The 19,115-nt window shown below is 41.8% G+C and overlaps 1 protein-coding gene across 2 annotated transcripts in view; it reads left to right on the top strand.

The window, feature by feature from the left end:
* The first annotated feature begins 2,567 nt into the window (after nt 1-2,567).
* grk3 (G protein-coupled receptor kinase 3) overlaps nt 2,568-19,115 on the top strand; it is a 63,072-nt gene continuing 46,524 nt past the window's right edge. For both annotated transcript variants that reach the window (XM_062030839.1, XM_062030838.1), the window contains exons 1-2: nt 2,568-3,925; nt 9,288-9,364. In XM_062030839.1, coding sequence (XP_061886823.1) covers nt 3,813-3,925; nt 9,288-9,364 — 190 coding nt within the window. In that variant the 5' untranslated portion in view covers nt 2,568-3,812. The remainder of the gene's footprint in view (nt 3,926-9,287; nt 9,365-19,115) is intronic.

The raw sequence follows: 19,115 nt of genomic DNA, 5'->3' as shown, positions 1-19,115 counted from the left end.
AATATATACTATCATCATAATACAGTCATCACACAAGTTAATCATCAGAGTATATACATTGTATTATTTACATTATTTACCATCCGGGGGGTGGGATGAGGAGGGTTTGGTTGATATCAGCACTTCAGTCATCAACAATTGCATCATCAGAGAAATGGACATTGAAACCGTGTAGGTCTGACTTGGTAGGATATGTACAGCGAGCAGAGAACATAGTGAGCTCAGATAGCATGAGAACAAGTATATACATTAGAAATACATTTGAATATTGTTTGCTTTAAATGTATTTGAAGAAGAATAGAACATTTGAACCCTCAGGGGCCTACAAAGTGTACACAGTGTTTAACATGAGTAAAGTTTGTTTTGACTGCGCTGCTAAATACCGTATGTCATTATTTTATGTTAGCTAACACAACTCCAATCCTTTATTGGTTGTTTTGTCACTTACATTTAATAAACAGAGAGTCAAAATATTACAAAAAGTCATTAATATGTACGTGATTGACTTAAATTTGGGTGAGATTATTTTGCACTTTTTGTATGTAAATATAAATGTTAAATAAAACCTATGCCTTGTTTTTAATGCATACTTAGGCCTACTACACACAACTGTATTTTAGTGTTGTTCATTATGGTGGCACTTAGGGACAAAAGTTTGACAACCACTGGTCTCAAACATTTTAGATGCATCAATGTTGGCGTGATCCAATCTAGCCGAGCCGAGTTGAGCGGAACCGGCGGTCCGGCTCCAGGCCGCGAGACGCTCCGGGTTTTAGAAGGCTCTCCCGCCGCAGTGGGAGGAAGTTGACCCACAGGGCGAGCTCACTTACATTTAACAAACAAAGAGTCAAAATATTACAAAAAATTATTAATATGTAGGTGATTTATTTAAATTTGTGTGGGGGAGATTATTTTGCATTTTTTGTAAGTAAATATAAATGTTAAATAGACCCCCTTTTTAGACCAGTTGATCTGCCGTTTCTTTTCTTTTCTGCCCCGCTCTCCCTTGTGGAGGGGGGGACACACAGGTCCGGTGGCCATGGATGAAGTGCTGGCTGTCCAGAGTCGGGACCCGGGGTGGACCGCTCGCCTGTGCATCGGTCGGGGACATCTCTGCGCTGCTGACCCGTCTCCGCTCGGGATGGTTTCCTGCTGGCCCCACTATGGACTGGACTCTCACTATTATGTTGGATCCACTATGGACTGGACTCTCACTATTATGTTGGATCCACTATGGACTGGACTCTCACTATTATGTTGGATCCACTATGGACTGGACTCTCACTATTATGTTGGATCCACTATGGACTGGACTCTCACTATTATGTTGGATCCACTATGGACTGGACTCTCACTATTATGTTGGATCCACTATGGACTGGACTTTCGCTGATATGTTGGATCCACTATGGACTGGACTTTCACAATATTATGCTAGACCCACTCGACAACCATTGCTTGCGGTCTCCCCTAGAGGGGGGGGGGGTTACCCACATCTGCGGTCCTCTCCAAGGTTTCTCATAGTCATCAGTGTTTCCCATAAACTGCCAAGATACCTGTGGCGGTGGGGGCGTGGCTATGGGCGTGGTCATCATGACATCATCGAGTAATTTGCATAATTTACTACAATAATATGATTTTCTCTAAAAAGGCTCAAAAAATTTATACTTACTAATTAATAATAACAGTTTTGTTTTAAACGTCCATCCATCCATCCATTTTACAATATAATTACAACACTTTATGTACATATTTATATACAGATTTGAACAATAAGTTATTCACTGAAATATATTTAATTGTGGTTCTTACAAAAAATATATCTTATAAAATATAAAAGCTAAAATGTCTCTTAAAGCTCTGCCCCTTTAATTAGTGCATACTAAATAATTTAACTTTAGCCTACTACTACAACCATATTATTTACCAGCAACATAAAGTGAAACAGAGGCAGAGGTGTCCTGCCACAGTCAGTAACAAATAAACAGAAAACTGTAGTGGTCAAATACAAATAAGGCAACAAGAGAAGTATCCTACACTTCTCTTTTGTAAAGTAAATCTGAACAGCCTATATGGGCATCTACATCAACTTTATGATTTGCCTGAGAAGCTGCTGGACAGGACAAAAAAAAAAAAAAAAAAAAACATTTTTTTTTAAACTTGTGGCGGACGTAATTCTTTCGTGGCGGGCCGCCACAAATAAATGAATGTGTGGGAAACACTGGTCATTCACATCGACGTCCCACTGGGGTGAGTTTTTCCTTGCCCTTATGTGGGCTCTGTACCGAGGATGTCGTTGTGGCTTGTGCAGCCCTTTGAGACACTTGTGATTTAGGGCTATATAAATAAACATTGATTGATTGATTAAATAAAACCTATGCCTTGTTTTTAATGAATACTTAGGCCTACTACACAATACTGTATTTTATTGTTGTTCATTATGGTGGCACTTAGTGAAAAAAATTTGACAACCACTGGTCTCAAACATTTTAGATGCATCAATCGAGTCGAGCCGAGTTGAGCGGAACCGGCGGTCCGGCTCCAGGCCGCGAGCCGCTCCGGGTTTTTGAAGGCTCTCCCGCCGCAGTGGGAGGAAGTTGAGCCACAGGGCGAGCTCACAGCCGCGTTAACGAAAACAGAGAAAAACACGGGAGAAGCGGGGCTACCAGGGGACAAGCACGGTACCGGACATCGTGAGCCCCATAGAGAGGACAGACTCCCCCCAGCACTCGCAGCGACACCCGGACACTGAGCGGCTGCACCAGCCCGGCTAGCCTTGCAGGAAGGAGTCGCCCGGAGCTGGCGGAGCACGACGACCCGCACCCCCCGTCTGTTTGTGGAGCTCAGTGCTGTCGACGAGACGCCGGCGCGGGACACTTAAGCGCCACATCCGGCGCGACCTCCCCGCCGTTCGCTGCCTTAGTTCGTGTTTTGTTTTATTTTTGCTTAGTTTGTCCGCCATTTGGCTCCAAAGTTCCGAGTGCTGCTGGCGCCCCCTCCCCCTCCCGTTCCCCCAGCGTCACTGGCAGCCCCCAGGCAGCCCTTCGCGCTGGCTGCCCCGGCGACGAAGCTCCCCGAACGCTCGGCCTAGCTCGGCGAGCAGCGGTGGAAGCTGCGGGGGACACTTTTAAGACACTTGAAAGGGCCAGTGGATGTTTTTTTTGTGGTAGTGGACAGCCGCAAGCTGACTCCGAGCTGCCGGCTAGCAGCTAGCTCGCTAGCCTGTTAGCTCAGCAGCTAGCCGCATGCTAGCTAGCAAAGCAAACATCGACGTTCGCCTTCTGACGTGAGCGAGCGTCGCAGAGGGACTTTGCCTCCGGTGCTCCTCAGTCCGGGAGCACACAAGACCACACCGTGGGTGGCGACAGGCAGCTCGCTCGGCGGTCTGCGTGGCATGCAAAAGGAGGCTCGCTAGCTTGGAAGACGTTTGCGTCGCTCGCACACATCAGGACACTTTTGCCGGAGGATTAGTCTCACCTGCCGGGAACAAACACACCTTTGCCGCCCTCCAGACCGGCGTTGACATTGTTCCCAGGGACGGATGCTGCATCGGGGCGACAGGCCGTCCGAGGGAGCGCGCACGACTGCTGCCTTTAAATGGGATTAGAAGACCACCGTTGAATCTTTGATTAAATGGGATTAAAAGGGCACCATTGAACTGTTCTCTCTTGCATTAAGCACAACGATGACAGTCTGAGGACACTGCCTCCCCCAGCACCCACCCTACGCCCCCCACCCCGGGACATTGATGGTGGTCACATCTGGCGGAGGACCTCCGTGTTTTTGAAGCCCGTTCGAAGCCGCTGAGAAAGATGGCGGACCTGGAGGCAGTGCTGGCTGATGTCAGCTACTTGATGGCGATGGAGAAGAGCAAGTCCACGCCTGCAGCCAGAGCCAGCAAGAAGATCATCCTGCCTGAGCCCAGGTAACACACTGCACAGGATTCGAATAGTCGTCAGGGTGATGGTGCAAGGAGTGCATGGTGGTTGTCACCTTTTCAACTCTTCATTGGCAGAGCAGTTAACAACACATAGTAGCACAGAAACAACAGCAACCACACACTAAATACATGCTGCATTGTGTGGATGTTGCAGTGTCGGAACCTCCAAGAACAAACAATCTAATCTTGTTCGTCAAGTCATGGAAACTAGAAGTGCAACCTACACTTTCAGCTATTACTAAATAAACACAATATTATCACCGATACTAATATTACTATTTATATTTCCTGTAATTGCACATTTTTCCTGCATGATTATTATTTCCTTGTATTATTTCAATTTTATATTCCATAAATACCATTTTATTACCAATACTATTACTATTTTTCATTAACTGCAATTGCAACTTCTTTTTTTGGGGGCAAAATTCAATATTTTCCTTATATTATTAAAATGTTATTCCAAATCATACAACCTTATTACCAAAAGTAATATTACAATATCCTGCAATTGTAACTTTTTTTCTAGCAAACTAAAATATTTTGTCATAATATTGCAATTTGATTCTCAATAAATACAATTTTATTACCAATACTAATATTACTATTTTTATCTCCAGCAATTGCAACTTTTTTCTTGCAAAATGAAATATTATCTTCATATTATTACGATTTTATCCTCAATAAATACAATCTTATTTCAGATAGTAATATTACTATTTTTATCTCCTGCAATTGCAACATCAAGGTTTTTCTTTGTAATATTGCGATTTGATTCTCAATAAATACAATGTCATTACCAATACTAATATTACCATTTTTATTTCCTGCTATTGCAACTTTTTTCTTGCAAAATAAAATGTTTTCTTCGTATTTTTAAGATTGTATTCTCAATAAATACAATCTTATTACTGATACTAATATTACTATTTTTATCTACAGTTATTGCAACTTTTCTCTCATAAAATGTATACTTTTCCTCTCATTATGTTTTTATTATCAATAAATACAAACTTATAACCATTACTAATATTACTATTTTTGTCTCCTGCAATTGCAACTTTTTTCTTGCAAAATAAAATGTTTTCTTCGTATTGTAACGATTTTATTCTCAATAAATACAATCTTATTACCGATATTAATATTACTATTTTTATCGCCTGCAATGCAACATCAATGTTTTTCTTTGTAATATTATGATTTTATTCTCAATTAATACAATCTTATCACCAACAATAATATTACCATTTTTATCTTATTGCAACTTTTTCCTAATAAAACTGATAATTTTCCTCTCATTTATATATTTTTTTAAATTATCAATAAATACAAACCTATTATCAATACTAATATTACTATTTTCATCTTTTGCATTGACAACTTTTTTCTTGTAAAATATTTTTTTCTTCTTCATACTATTACGATTTTATTCCCATAACAAGACAACTTTGATCGTGTAAAACTGCTTTTTTTTCTTGTGAAATTGTATGTTACTTGAAAATGTAACTTCTAATATTCCAGGATTTTTTTTAAAGATAAAAGTAAATCTTATAACTACTTTATCTTACAATATTCTTAATATCGTTACCAATGTCTTGTCATAAAATTACAACTTTTTATTTCTTGTAAAATGACTTTATTGGTCCTATTCCCACTTTATTCTTGTAAAATTCTCAAATCGAAATACAAAAGAAAATATATAGTAGGAGTTTATAAAGTTTGAAAGATTATTTTATTTGAGTAAAGTTTATTATAACACTTCTACAATGGCGGCACCTGCTTTTGTCTTATCCACTTTGTATTTGTTGACATATTTTACCGGGAGCGCCAAGTGTTCTATGGAACTATGGAAGAGGGTTTTATGTTCAGGATCTTCCCTGGCCCTATGGCGCTTATAATATGTACTGAGTGGGATGTTCGTACCAAAATGAATGTTATAATTGGAAGTACATTAACACCTGTAGTGTGTGAACTTTCCAAATACAGTCCAGGCACACAAATCAATGATGCTTGATCCAATCACGCATTGATTGGACAAGCCTTGTATCGCCTGGTTGAATCACACCTTGATCATCGTGGTGACGTGCAGCCAGATCAGTATGTTTGTCTGACGACGTCAACCGGCTCGGAATGTTTGACAGCAGCGATGCTAATTGACCCCCGGGCGGGCAAACACTGACGCCGCAGGTTAATCCTGGGATTGGCGACGTCCAATCCCGGGATTGGAAAGCGTGAGACCGAGCCAGCGTGCGGCTTTGTCGTCGCATGCTGAGATTACAAGGCTGATTAGCGCGTTAGCGGCCCAAAAGCAGGAAGTGTGAACAACCCTGGCACGTACAGGAGAACAAGCAACCCAAATACACATCAAAGCTTGATTATTGATGTTCAGCGTCTGAACACAAAATGAATAACATGAAAATATCAACTTTCCAGCGCTCTTGTTGGGTATTCAGACTGACCTTGACTATAACCGTTCTCTTCTCGTTTACCGTATTTACCGGACCATAGGGTGCAACGGATTATAAGGCGCACTGCCGATGGTCTATTTTTTTAAATATTTTTTCATATATAAAGCGCACTCACTGGATTATAGTGCACATTAAAGCAGTCATATTATTTATTTTCTTTCTAAATGTAAAACATTTCCGTGTGGTCTACATAATATGTAATGGTGGTTCTTTGGTCAAAAATGTTGCATAGATGATGTTTTACACATCATCTTCAAGCCGCTTTCTGACAGTCGCTTCCGGATGCGTCGTTTTGTGGGCGGTCTTATTTACGTGGCTCACTTTCCGCAGCGTCTTTTCTCCGTCATCTTTGTTGTAGCGGGAGTTGAAGAAGTGTCAAAAGATGGAGCTAACTGTTTTAATGACATTCAGACTTTACTTCAATCAATAACGGAGCAGCGTCTTCTCATCCGTGCCTCACCACTGCAACATCAATGTGTCCTGTGAAAAACCGTCCGACCGGAACTCTCTAATAACTAAAGTTCCTTGGGTGAATAATGTAAACCCACTACACCGGTATGTTTTAGCGCTTTCATGGCGAGTTTACTGACAGATATAAGTAAGAACTTTACACTACTTTATATTAGAAATGGCAAGAGCGGAGGATGAACGTCACAGAAGCTTATCGACTACGGCGTAGGCACGGACTACAGAGGCGGACACGCACAAATTTTCAAGACTTATGCAGATCCCAAAATACAGATCAGCAGGTACCAGAAGGTAAGAAAAGTTGCTTTTGCATAATATTGTAAAACAAAACGCCAGATAATGTCTTACTTTATACACACACACCATAATAATACTCCTATGTTGAAGCACGGTACAATCCATCAAGCGGTGCGGCTTCATAGCTTGCCAAAGTCGTACTAAAACATTTTGATAGATTTTTGAGCGCGTGTGTAATGTTCTATATTTTCAGTGGAACATATAAAATGTTGGTGTTGTTTACTTGAGTCATATTGCAGTCTACACGTATCTCTTATGTTTGACTGCCATCTACTGGTCACACTTATCATTTCACCTTGTACCAAATAAAATAGCTTCAAGATTGATAACAAAACCAGAATTATTCCGTACATTAGGCGCACCAAGATATATGGCGCACTGTCGAGTTTTGAGAAAAAAAAGGGTTTTAAGTGCGCCTTATAATCCGGAAAATACGGTACTTCCTGTTTGCAGGCACCCGTATGGCACCCGTATGCCCAGACTATGGTCAAAATCAGTAGTGAGGAAATTGCCCAGGTGATAAAGACATATCAGGCGTAGTGGACACGTGCGCCAGCGTTTGAATCCGTGCTCGTGTGAGCCCCCCCATGGCCACAGTTAAACGTGGCCCCCCCCCAAGGTCGCACGATGCTGCCACATTCTCGGCGGGCCAAGGCTTCGTTCTCTCGCGGGGAGGTGAGATGTTTGTCGTCGACGCTGAGAGCGCCGCTGTGAACCTGCTGCGCTTCGCCGCAGGTCGCCACGTTCCTACGGCAAGCTAAGGCTAGCGTGCTAACAGCCGCCGCGTGCTGACACGGTCCAAAGAGTGCAAGTCATGAAGACAAACAGTCTAAAAGAGTGATTACATGCATACTATCCTAGATAAACTGGAATAATTGTTCTTCTACGCTGCACACATCATGCTTGTAGTAGTCATACAACACAGATTGACAGCGGGTCGCCCATAAACTGTAAGATATTGATGATGTGGACGAGCAGCGTGTTGAAGGTGGTGCCTGTGACCGTGTGTGAGAAAGTGTTGATTAAGTAAATATTGAAGCTCTTTAGGAGCGACCACATGATTAATTAGTTAATTATTTGTTCATTACGTAATAGTTGACACATCAACTGGTATCCCTGCACTGTGTGGCTGGCGGCCAGGAGTTTGTGTATTTGCTCGTCGGTCAGTTAGTTAGTTGGAAACATAACGTTAATAGCAGATTATTATTAAACCTTTAAGGAAATATTAATGGGAAAAGGAACAAGTGACTATATTTTGGGGGTGGTCTGGATAACCGTCGGGATTCAGGATTTTTTTCAAGCATTGTTTACTATTGGGAGGTCCGTGCTCTCTTTGTAGTTAGATATGATTATCCTTTATGATCAAAATATTTTATAACCAGGACATTGATATTCAAAAACACTACTTGTGTGTGTGTGTGTGTTCCCCATCGCTCACACTTGGCCACTTCCTAAAAAGCAGGTCAAAGTTCATCAGATAATGTGATGTGTTGTCTGCTGATGACTCAAACACACAAAGAGGAAGTGTTTATTTAGCCAGCTTCTGTTTCCACGCCCCACCCACTCGCTCGCGGTCACGTGACCCCCCCCCCATCCCTGCACTCTGTCCATCAAAACCGCGTCGCCGGCTCGGGGCGGGCGCCATGTTCCCATGGCGACAATCTAGGCCCGCGGAAGAGGAAGCGCCAGTGACTGTGAAACGAGTCGGGCTTTATTTGTGTTGTTATGACTCAAGGATTCTACATGTATATTAACATTTGGTCATGATATCATTCGCTGATAGTGTGTTGCTGGCACACAGCAGTAAAAGTAGAGTAGTGTGATGATGCTCAGAAGTGGTCCACGTCAGGTCGTGTGGTGCTAACAGGCCTGTAAGAGGGGGAGGGGGGGGTGCTAATTGATTCATTGTCCCCGCTGCCTCCCTCATTAACACCTGTTCCCAGAGGGGGGGCCTGCATCTCTCCCTGCGATGCCTTGTGCCTCCCGTCTGTCCCGCTCTCCCTCCCGCGGGCCTCCTGTGTCAGGGGACAGGTGGCGCCGAGCGAGCGTGCTGCGAGTCTTGTGTTTGCGCGGTGGCGGCGTGTGATTAACCACTTCCTGCTTTGCGTCCACAGCATCCGCAGCGTGATGCAGAAGTACCTGGAGGAGCGCGAAGAGCTAGCGTTCGACAAGATTTTCAACCAGAAGATCGGTGAGTCGCACTAACGAGGTCTTTTGCCGCGACAGGAAGTCGGTGCTCGTGCGCCAACGCATGCTCTCGCTGCGATCACGTGCGCGCAGGGCCCTGCGCACGTGCTCGCCAGGCAGGAGTTTGCTGGGGGGACTTTGAGCAGGTCCACTTCAGCTGATGATGTTGGCGTTGGCCTTGAGGAAGCTGAAGCTCCTCTTCAGACAGGAAGTGTGCCAGGGGAGCACAGCTGGCCCGCAGGCTTCATCAGCATTACTTACTCTAAACCCCCCCTCAGTCCCGCGAGAGTAGACAGCCTTAATTGTCACTGCCTCGCCTCCAAGTGTCTCTTTCTTGTCTTGCACTTATTGTCCTCTTAACTTTCGCTCGCTCTGTGCGTGGGCGAGATCTTCCGCCTTTGTACTCGATCTCGTTATGACAGCCCAACAGGAAGTGATGCGTGTCGCACCAACTGAAAGTGCAGCATTTAGAAGTCCACATTTGTCGTCCTTGGGAAAACAGAAGTATTTGTAAGGTTGACTTGATGAACAGGGGCCGTACTTATCAAGCTTCTTAGAGTGCCATTTTACACTTAAGTCCTGAGAATTTGCGAAATGTAGTCCTACTCTCAAACTTAAGAATAAAAGCTTTTTATCAACGTTCTTAAGTCTAAGAATCACTCCTACTCTCCACGATATTTAAGAGACCTTCAGAGGTGTCTTAAGTGGTTAGGAGTTTCCAGCAGGGGATGGCACTGAGGCGAGAGAGACGTGCGCGAACGTTCAGGGAACGGAACAATGTTTTGTTTTTTTTTGATGATGAGCAGCTGATCAAACGGTATCGTTTAGACAGAGCGGATATTATTTTTGTCACAGATTTAATACTTTTCAATTCTTTGTTGATTTCTGCATGTGTCTGCAGTGGGCTAGTATATATAGAGCCACCCACACCAGTTTCAAATTAGTTGCCTAATTAATGAATTGGAAAGAAAATGTTATGACAGTAGCGTATGTGTGTGGCCGTGAGGTGAGTGACGTCAGTGAGTGTGTGGGCGATAGAAGAGAGGGAGCGGTAGCGTGAGTGCCGGCGGGGACTAGTTTGTTTTGTATTATTTTGTAGTTTATTGTCAAAATATACACTCCCATTGTCCACTTAAATATTTCCAAGATATTTCTTTATTCTTAGACAACGGATTCCCTTCCGTGATTGGTCATTTCTATGGACACAGAAATGACGTCACCTAAAATTCCGTTTACGGCACATAGTAATGTCGTAATTCAGCTCTGAGTGTGACACTTAAGATTCAGTCCTACACTTCGCTGAAAGTGTGAGTAAGACGCTTGATAACTAACTTTTAAGTGCAGCTTTCAGCGAAGAATTTATTTACTCTTAAGTCAACTCTTAGCAGACTTCTTAGGAGTAATTCTAAGAAGCTTGATAAGTACGGCCCCAGGAGTGCAAACCAGAAGTGTAAAGTTAGCGAGGCTGCTAGTTCCCCAGTGGTTAGTCCCTGCCTGTGTTCTTCTTGACAAGACAACAAAGCTTTGTGTGAGTGTGGAGGTTTGATTTTTTGATTTTTATTAAGGATCCCCATTAGCTGGTTGCCACAACAACCCACTTGTCTTCCCGGGGTCCACAAACTCAATACAATTATAAGTAAAAGCATTTAATTATAACTACACAATACAGAAACAAATAAAAGCATCAACAAGCAAACAATTTACAGTGACAGAATAATAAGTACCATATAAATATAACTACACAATACAAAACCAAACAAAAATCATCAACAAGCAAACTAATTTACAGACTCAGATAAAATATTATTTTCCTTTTAAAAACCTGTTTACTTTCAATGCCGGTGAGAAAACAGCAAAGGGTTGTTTTTGGTAAGTGTAAAAAGAAGTGAAGCAGTGTTAACTTTGTTAACAAGTGGAGGCGAACACATTCGACTGACTTCCTGTTTCTATTCTTCTGCTCTCTGCACGCCTTGTTGACGCTAACAGTGTTGCGAAAGAAACAAAGTCCAAAGTACTGTGCAGCTTTTTTCCAGAAGGGTTTAGTTGGGTGGTACAAAGTGTTTGAAAACAGTAAATAATTAAAGTTACTCTTAACTTCACCAAAAAAGTAATTGAATTACTCTTTAATAAATGTTATTAATTACTAGGGAAAGTAATTACTGCGTTACTTAAAAAAACAAACTTCTAATATGTGACTTATGCAATTGAGACTATAGGTGGGAGTCTTTGACCACTTTATGACGACCATTCAGGAGCTACGATTCAATTAAAAATCTATTATTGATGCATTTTTAATTTATATACAGTACAGGCCAAAAGTTTGGACACACCTTCTTCTCATTCAATGCGTTTTCTTTATTTTCATGACTATTTGCATTGTAGATTGTCATTGAAGGCATCAAAACTATGAATGAACACATGTGAAGTTATGTACTTAACAAAAAAAAGGTGAAATAACTGAAAACATGTTTTATACTCTAGTTTCTTCAAAATAGCCACCCTTTGCTCTAATTACTGCTTTGCACACTCTTGGCATTCTCTCGATGAGCGTCAAGCACACCTGTGAAGTGAAAAACCATTTCAGGTGACTACCACTTGAAGGTCATCGAGAGAATGCCAAGATACCCAAGCAGTTTTGAAGAAACTAGAATATAAAACATGTTTTCAGTTATTTCACCTTTTTTTGTTAAGTATATAACTCCACATGTGTTCATTCATAGTTTTGATGTGACAATCTACAATGTAAATAGTCATGAAAATAAAGACAACCCATTGAATGAGAAGGTGTGTCCAATCTTTTGGCCTGTACTTTATATTAATGCAGTCTTACATTTGTAATAAGAAATAGTTGAATTAATTCCCTTTGCATTCCTTAAAGGCCTACTGAAATGACATTTTTTTATTCAAACGGGGATAGCAGATCCATTCTATGTGTCATACTTGATCATTTCGCGATATTGCCATATTTTTGCTGAAAGGATTTAGTAGAGAACATCGACGATAATGTTCGCAACTTTTGGTTGTTGATAAAAAAACCTTGCCTGTACTGGAAGTAGCGTGACGTCGCAGGTTGAAAGGCTCATCACATTTCCCCATTGTTTACACCAGCAGCGAGAGCGATTCGGACCGAGAAAGCGACGATTACCCCATTAATTTGAGCCAGGATGAAAGATTCGTGGATGAGGAACGTGAGAGTGAAGGACTAGAGTGCAGTGCAGGACACATCTTTTTTCGCTCTGACCGTAACTTAGGTACAAGCTGGCTCATTGGATTCCACACTCTCTCCTTTTTCTATTGTGGATCACGGATTTGTATTTTAAACCACCTCGGATACTATATCCTCTTGAAAATGAGAGTCGAGAACGCGAAATGGACATTCACAGTGACTTTTATCTCCACGACAATACATCGGCGAAGCACTTTAGCTACGGAGCTAACGTGATAGCATCGGGCTTAACTGCAGATAGAAACAAAAGAAATAAACCCCTGACTGGAAGGATAGACAGAAAATCAACAATACTATTAAACCATGGACATGTAACTACACGGTTAATGCTTTCCAGCCTGGCGAAGCTTAACAATGCTGTTGCTAACGACGCCATTGAAGCTAACTTAGCAACGGGACCTCACAGAGCTATGCTAAAAACATTAGCTATCCACCTACGCCAGCCAGCCCTCATCTGCTCATCAACACCCGTGCTCACCTGCGTTCCAGCGATCGACGGAGCGACGAAGGACTTCATCTGATCATCCGTGCGGTCGGCGGCTAGCGTCGGATAGCGCGTCTGCTATCCAAGTCAAAGTCCTCCTGGTTGTGTTGTTGCAGCCAGCCGCTAATACACCGATCCCACCTACAGCTTTCTTCTTTGCAGTTTTCATTATTCATTAAACAAATTGCAAAAGATTCACCAACACAGATGTCCAGAATAATGTGGAATTTTGAGATGAAAACCGAGCTTTTTGTATTGGATACAATGTGTCCGAATACTTCCGTTGCAACGATTGACGTCACACGCATACGTCATCATACATAGACGTTTTCAACCGGAAGTTTCGCGGGAAATTTAAAATGTCACTTTATAAGTTAACCCGGCCGTATTGGCATGTGTTGCAATGTTATGATTTCATCATTGATATATAAACTATCAGACTGCGTGGTCGGTAGTAGTGGCTTTCAGTAGGCCTTTAAATTAATGGAAATGTGTGCAAAACTGCCCTAAAATAAAGAAGCAGGTGGGATTTCTTGGTGAGGTGGCTTGCTGCAGTCAGCCACATTTTGGAACTGTCTGCATTACTTTATTTACAATTAATAAATAATTGATTTTACAATCACCCATGTTCAAATTACAGTGCATCTAAATCGATTTCCCCCACCTCCAGTTGAAACGTTTCATGAGAGCCGAGTTGGCGTGCCTTTAAAAGACGATGCCTGTTGCCATGTGACGTCAGCGAGAGCGTGCTCTGAGCAAGATTTTAGCTCATATGTGTTTGTTAGCTTAGCAGAGGCAGTTTGCTGGCAGTGACGGCGGCTCTGTTGAATCTTTTCACTTGTTTGTGTTACCTCTGGCTAATAAAGAGATTGGCTGTCATGTCTTCCTGTCTACAAACTGGGTATTTAGGATGGCAAGCTTGTCACTTCAGTCATTGATTTGTTGTTCATTAAACCCTCGTAGTAGTGGTAGTGTGTATGTGTGTGTGTACTTACACCTTGTTTGCTGTGTGATATTGCCTCCTCCTTGATATTAGGTTTATTTTAGTGCAGTGTTTGTTGCTTTCATTGGTAAAAATATATATGTACGATCCATTTTAATCCCGTTTGTTGCTCGCTTTCACTTTGTAAAACAAAGCCTTTATCCAACAAGTGTGTCGACCCACCCCACAATGCATTGCATAATTACGTGGCCTTTCAAGCCATATTTCTTGCACTGAACCGCTGTCATGTTGACATACAACCACTTCAAAAGTAGCTTTCCATGTTACATCAAACGTATCGCTAACGGCCTTGTAATGTACAGTACAGGCCAAAAGTTTGGACACACCTTCTCATTTCAATGAATTTTCTTTATTTTCATGACTATTTACATTGTAGATTGTCACTGAAGGCATTAAAACTATGACACCTGTGATGTGAAAACCATTTCAGGTGACTACCTCTTGAAGCTCATTAAAGGCCTACTGAAATGAAATGTTTTTATTTAAACAGGGATAGCAGATCCATTCTGTGTCATACTTGATCATTTCGCGATATTACCGTATTTTTGCTGAAAGGATTTAGTAGAGAACATTGACGATAAAGTTTTGGTTGCTGATAAAAAAAGCCTTGCCTGTACCGGAAGTAGCGTGACGTCACAGGAGGAAGGGCTCCTCACATTTCCCCATTGTTTACAATGCAGCGAGAGCGATTCGGACCGAGAAAGCGACGATTACCCCATTAAATTGAGCAAGGATGAAAGATTTGTGGATGAGGAACGTGAGAGTGAAGGACTAGAGTGCAGTGCAGGATGTATCTTTTTTCGCTCTGACCGTAACTTAGGTACAAGGGTTCATTGGATTCCACACTTGCTCCTTTTTCTATTGTGGATCACGGATTTGTATTTTAAACCACCTCGGATACTATATCTTCTTGAAAATGAGAGTCGAGAACACGAAATGGACATTCACAGTGACTTTTATCTCCACGACAATACATCGGCGAAGCTCTTTAGCTACGGAGCTAACGTGATAGCATCGGGCTTAAATGCAGATGGAAAAAAAATAAATAAACCCCTGACTGGAAGGATAGACAGAAAATCAACAATACTATTAAACCATGGACATGTAACTACACGGTTAATGCTTTCCAGCCTGGCGAAGCTTAACAATGCTGTTGCTAACGACGCCATTGAAGCTAACTTAGCTACGGGACCTCGTCAGAGTTATGATAAAAACATTAGCACTCCACCTACGCCAGCCAGCCCTCATCTGCTCATCAACACCCGTGCTCACCTGCGTTCCAGCGAGCGACGAAGGACTTCACCCGATCATAGATGCGGTCGGCGGCTAGCATCGGATAGCGCGTCTGCTATCCATCTCAAAGTCCTCCTGGTTGTGTTGCTGTAGTCCGCCGCTAATACACCGATCCCACCTACAGCTTTCTTCTTTGCAGTGTTCATTGTTCATTAAACAAATTGCAAAAGATTCACCAACACAGATGTCCAGAATACTGTGGAATTTTGCGATGAAATCAGAGTTTTTTGTATTGGATACAATGGGGTCCGAATACTTCCGTTTCAACGATTGACGTCACACGCATACGTCATCATACATAGACATTTTCAACCGGAAGTTTAGCGGGAAATTTAAAATTGCACTTTATAAGTTAACCCGGCCGTATTGGCATGTGTTGCAATGTTAAGATTTCATCATTGATATATAAACTATCAGACTGCGTGGTCGGTAGTAGTGGCTTTCAGTAGGCCTTTAAGAGAATGCCAAGAATGTGCAAAGCAGTAATCAGAACAAAGGGTGGCTGGCTATTTTGAAGAAACTATAATATAAAACATGTTTTCAGTTGTGTCACCTTTTTTTGTTAAGTACATAACTCCACATGTTCATTCATAGTTTTGATGTGACAATCTACAATGGTCATGAATATAAAGAAAACACATTGAATGAGAAGGTGTGTCCAAACTTTTGGCCTGTACTGTATATAAAAGTAAATAATTACATTACCGGTACTTGTTACTAGTAAAAGTAACAGGGTTAGTAGTATCGTTTTTATACAATACCGTTATAGCAAACACTGGTTGTACATGTGTGTGATTGTGTAGCAACACATTCAGGTGTTTGCTAACACACACACAATATCATTGAGACTCAGCACACAGAGCAACTATTCCAAATAAGGCAGGGACGATACGTCGATTTAGTCGACGTCATCGATGACGAAAATAAGTCAACATCATGTACCTTGCGGCTATGACCGTGAACAGAGGAAAAGACACCACGAGTGGTGTTCAAATCGATCGACCACTGATCATTATTGGCCAATTTATGTGGAAAAGTTTGTGATCGCCAGATGGCATTAAATGCCTTTCAGAGCTGATCACAAAAAACGTTTTCCTTTGCAGTTTGCTTCTTTGTTTACAGACGAGGCTACTGCCATAAGCTACTGCAAACTGTGTTTATGTCCATACACTGTGCAGAGTGGTCCTCCTTTCTGGATTAAAAACTGTATTATCAGTGCGGAAATGGAGAAAAGGGCTAAAAATGCGACACACAAGAGAGCAGCAGGCAACCAGCAAACAGGCTAACGCTAAACTAGCTTGAAACAACAGGGAAAAAAAGTGCTTAATAAAGTTGAAGTGTAGATGGTACCAGGTTACAGCAGAGAGTAAGCAGATATTAACAAGTAGATTAATAAAAGCCCAGAAAAGAGGATAGTATTAAAGCCACAGAGTGCTGTTGTGCTTTGTTGCTGTCACAGAGGAAGGTGGGTCGATCCATAGTAGCAGTGTATGATTGATACTAGTGATTTTTACATCCATATTGTATTTTCACAAAATCCATTTTGTGTTATTTTTAAAATTCAGAGAATAAGTCAAAGGAAACGGGTGGATTTTGACTTTATATTGGTTAATCACACGCCGCCATGTTCACTATTTTATTTAAGGACAAACTTGCAATAAGAAACATATGTTTAATGTACTGTAAGATTTTTTGTTAAAATAAAGCCAATAATGCCATTTTTTGTGGTCCCATTTTATATATAAAAATAGTATCGAAAAGTACGGAAATAATTTTAGTACCGGTACCAAAATATTGGTATCGGGACAACACTAACATAAACCAACCAATCATTGATGTTTCCCGTATATGTTGTGCCCTGCCTGTGGAGTTGCACTAGTCCAGTTCTCTCTTTCTCTTCTTTTGTAGCATGTAGCTTAGCTAACCGCTACATGGGTTTAAAAATAGCTAAGCTACTGGGAAATGCAGTTAAGCTACGTAGCTTCGATTTTTAAGTTAATTTGAAAACCGTATTTTTTACCACTGCAGTCGTAAACCAGAATGGATGATCAAAAACCATACTCATTACAGGAAAACCGTAGTTGTTGGCAGGTATGCAGAAGTTGGCGTTTTACTTACTAGTTGGTCACTGCTGGTGGCACAGTCATATTTGCTTGTGTTGTTGTTGTTGTGGGTCAGTGCAGGGGGGGAGACAAGCACCGCTTGGAAGGAGGAAGGGAAGGGGTTTACTAGCTCATGGAGTGTTGCGGGGGAGAACAAGGAACACAACAAATAAGCGGCGTTTGGTCATTTTAAAGGCCTACTGAAAGCCACTACTACCGACCACGCAGTCTGATAGTTTATATATCAATGATGAAATCTTAACATTGCAACACATGCCAATACGGCCGGGTTAACTTATAAAGTGCAATTTTAAATTTCCCGCTAAACTTCCGGTTGAAAACGGGTATGATGACGTATGCGCGTGACGTCAATCGCTGAAACGGAAGTATTCGGACACATTGTATCCAATACAAAAAGCTCTGTTTTCATCGCAAAATTCCAAAGTATTCTGGACATCTGTGTTGGTGAATCTTTTGCTATTTGTTTAATGGACAATGAAGACTGCAAAGAAGAAAGCTTTAGGTGGGATCGGTGTATTAGCGGCTGGCTACAGCAACACAACCAGGAGGACTTTGACTTGGATAGCAGACGCACTATCCGACGCTAGCCGCCGACCGCATCTATGATCGGGTAAAGTCCTTCGTCGCTCCGTCGATCGTTGGAACGCAGGTGAGCACGGGTGTTGATGAGCAGATGAGGGCTGGCTGGCGTAGGTGGTTAGCTAATGTTTTTAGCATAGCTCTGTGAGGTCCCGTTGCTAAGTTAGCTTCAATGGCGTCGTTAGCAACAGCATTGTTAAGCTTCGCCTGGCTGGAAAGCATTAACCGTGTAGTTACATGTCCATGGTTTAATAGTATTGTTGATTTTCTGTCTATCCTTCCAGTCAGGGGTTTATTTCTTTTGTTTCTATCTGCAGTTAAGCCCGATGCTATCACATTAGCTCCGTAGCTAAAGTGCTTTGCCGATGTATTGTCGTGGAGATAAAAGTCACTGTGAATGTCCATTTCGCGTTCTCGACTCTCATTTTCAAGAGGATATAGTATCCGAGGTGGTTTAAAATACAAATCCGTGATCCACAATAGAAAAAGGAGAGATTGTGGTATCCAATGAGCCAGCTTGTACCTAAGTTACGGTCAGAGTGAAAAAAGATGTGTCCTGCACTGAACTCTAGTCCTTCACTCTCACGTTCCTCATCCACGAATCTTTCATCCTGGCTCAAATTAATGGGGTAATCGTCGCTTTCTCGGTCCGAATCGCTCTCGCTGCTGGTGTAAACAATAGGAAAATGTGAGGAGCCTTTCAACCTGTGACGCCACGCTACTTCCGGTACAGGCAAGGCTTTTTTTATCAGCGACCAAAAGTTGCGAACTCTATCGTCGATGTTCTCTACTAAACCCTTTCAGCAAAAATATGGCAATATTGCGAAATGATCAAGTATGACACATAGAATGGATTTGCTATCCCCGTTTAAATTTAAAAAATTCATTTCAGTAGGCCTTTAACGTGAAAAAAATCACAATATTTTCTCAATTCATATCTTGTTAAAAAATATATCGATGTTTCTCACAAACTCGATATATCGCCCAGCCCTACTCACCACCAGTTCACTTTCCAAAATGTGTGGTGATTTTATGGTTCCTTTTTCA

This window comes from Entelurus aequoreus, linkage group LG21, assembly GCF_033978785.1.
Source record: "Entelurus aequoreus isolate RoL-2023_Sb linkage group LG21, RoL_Eaeq_v1.1, whole genome shotgun sequence".
Classification (NCBI taxonomy): Eukaryota; Metazoa; Chordata; class Actinopteri; order Syngnathiformes; family Syngnathidae; genus Entelurus; species Entelurus aequoreus.
The sequence above is the reverse complement of the archived record's forward strand: the minus strand, read 5'-3'. Positions and strand labels throughout refer to the sequence as shown.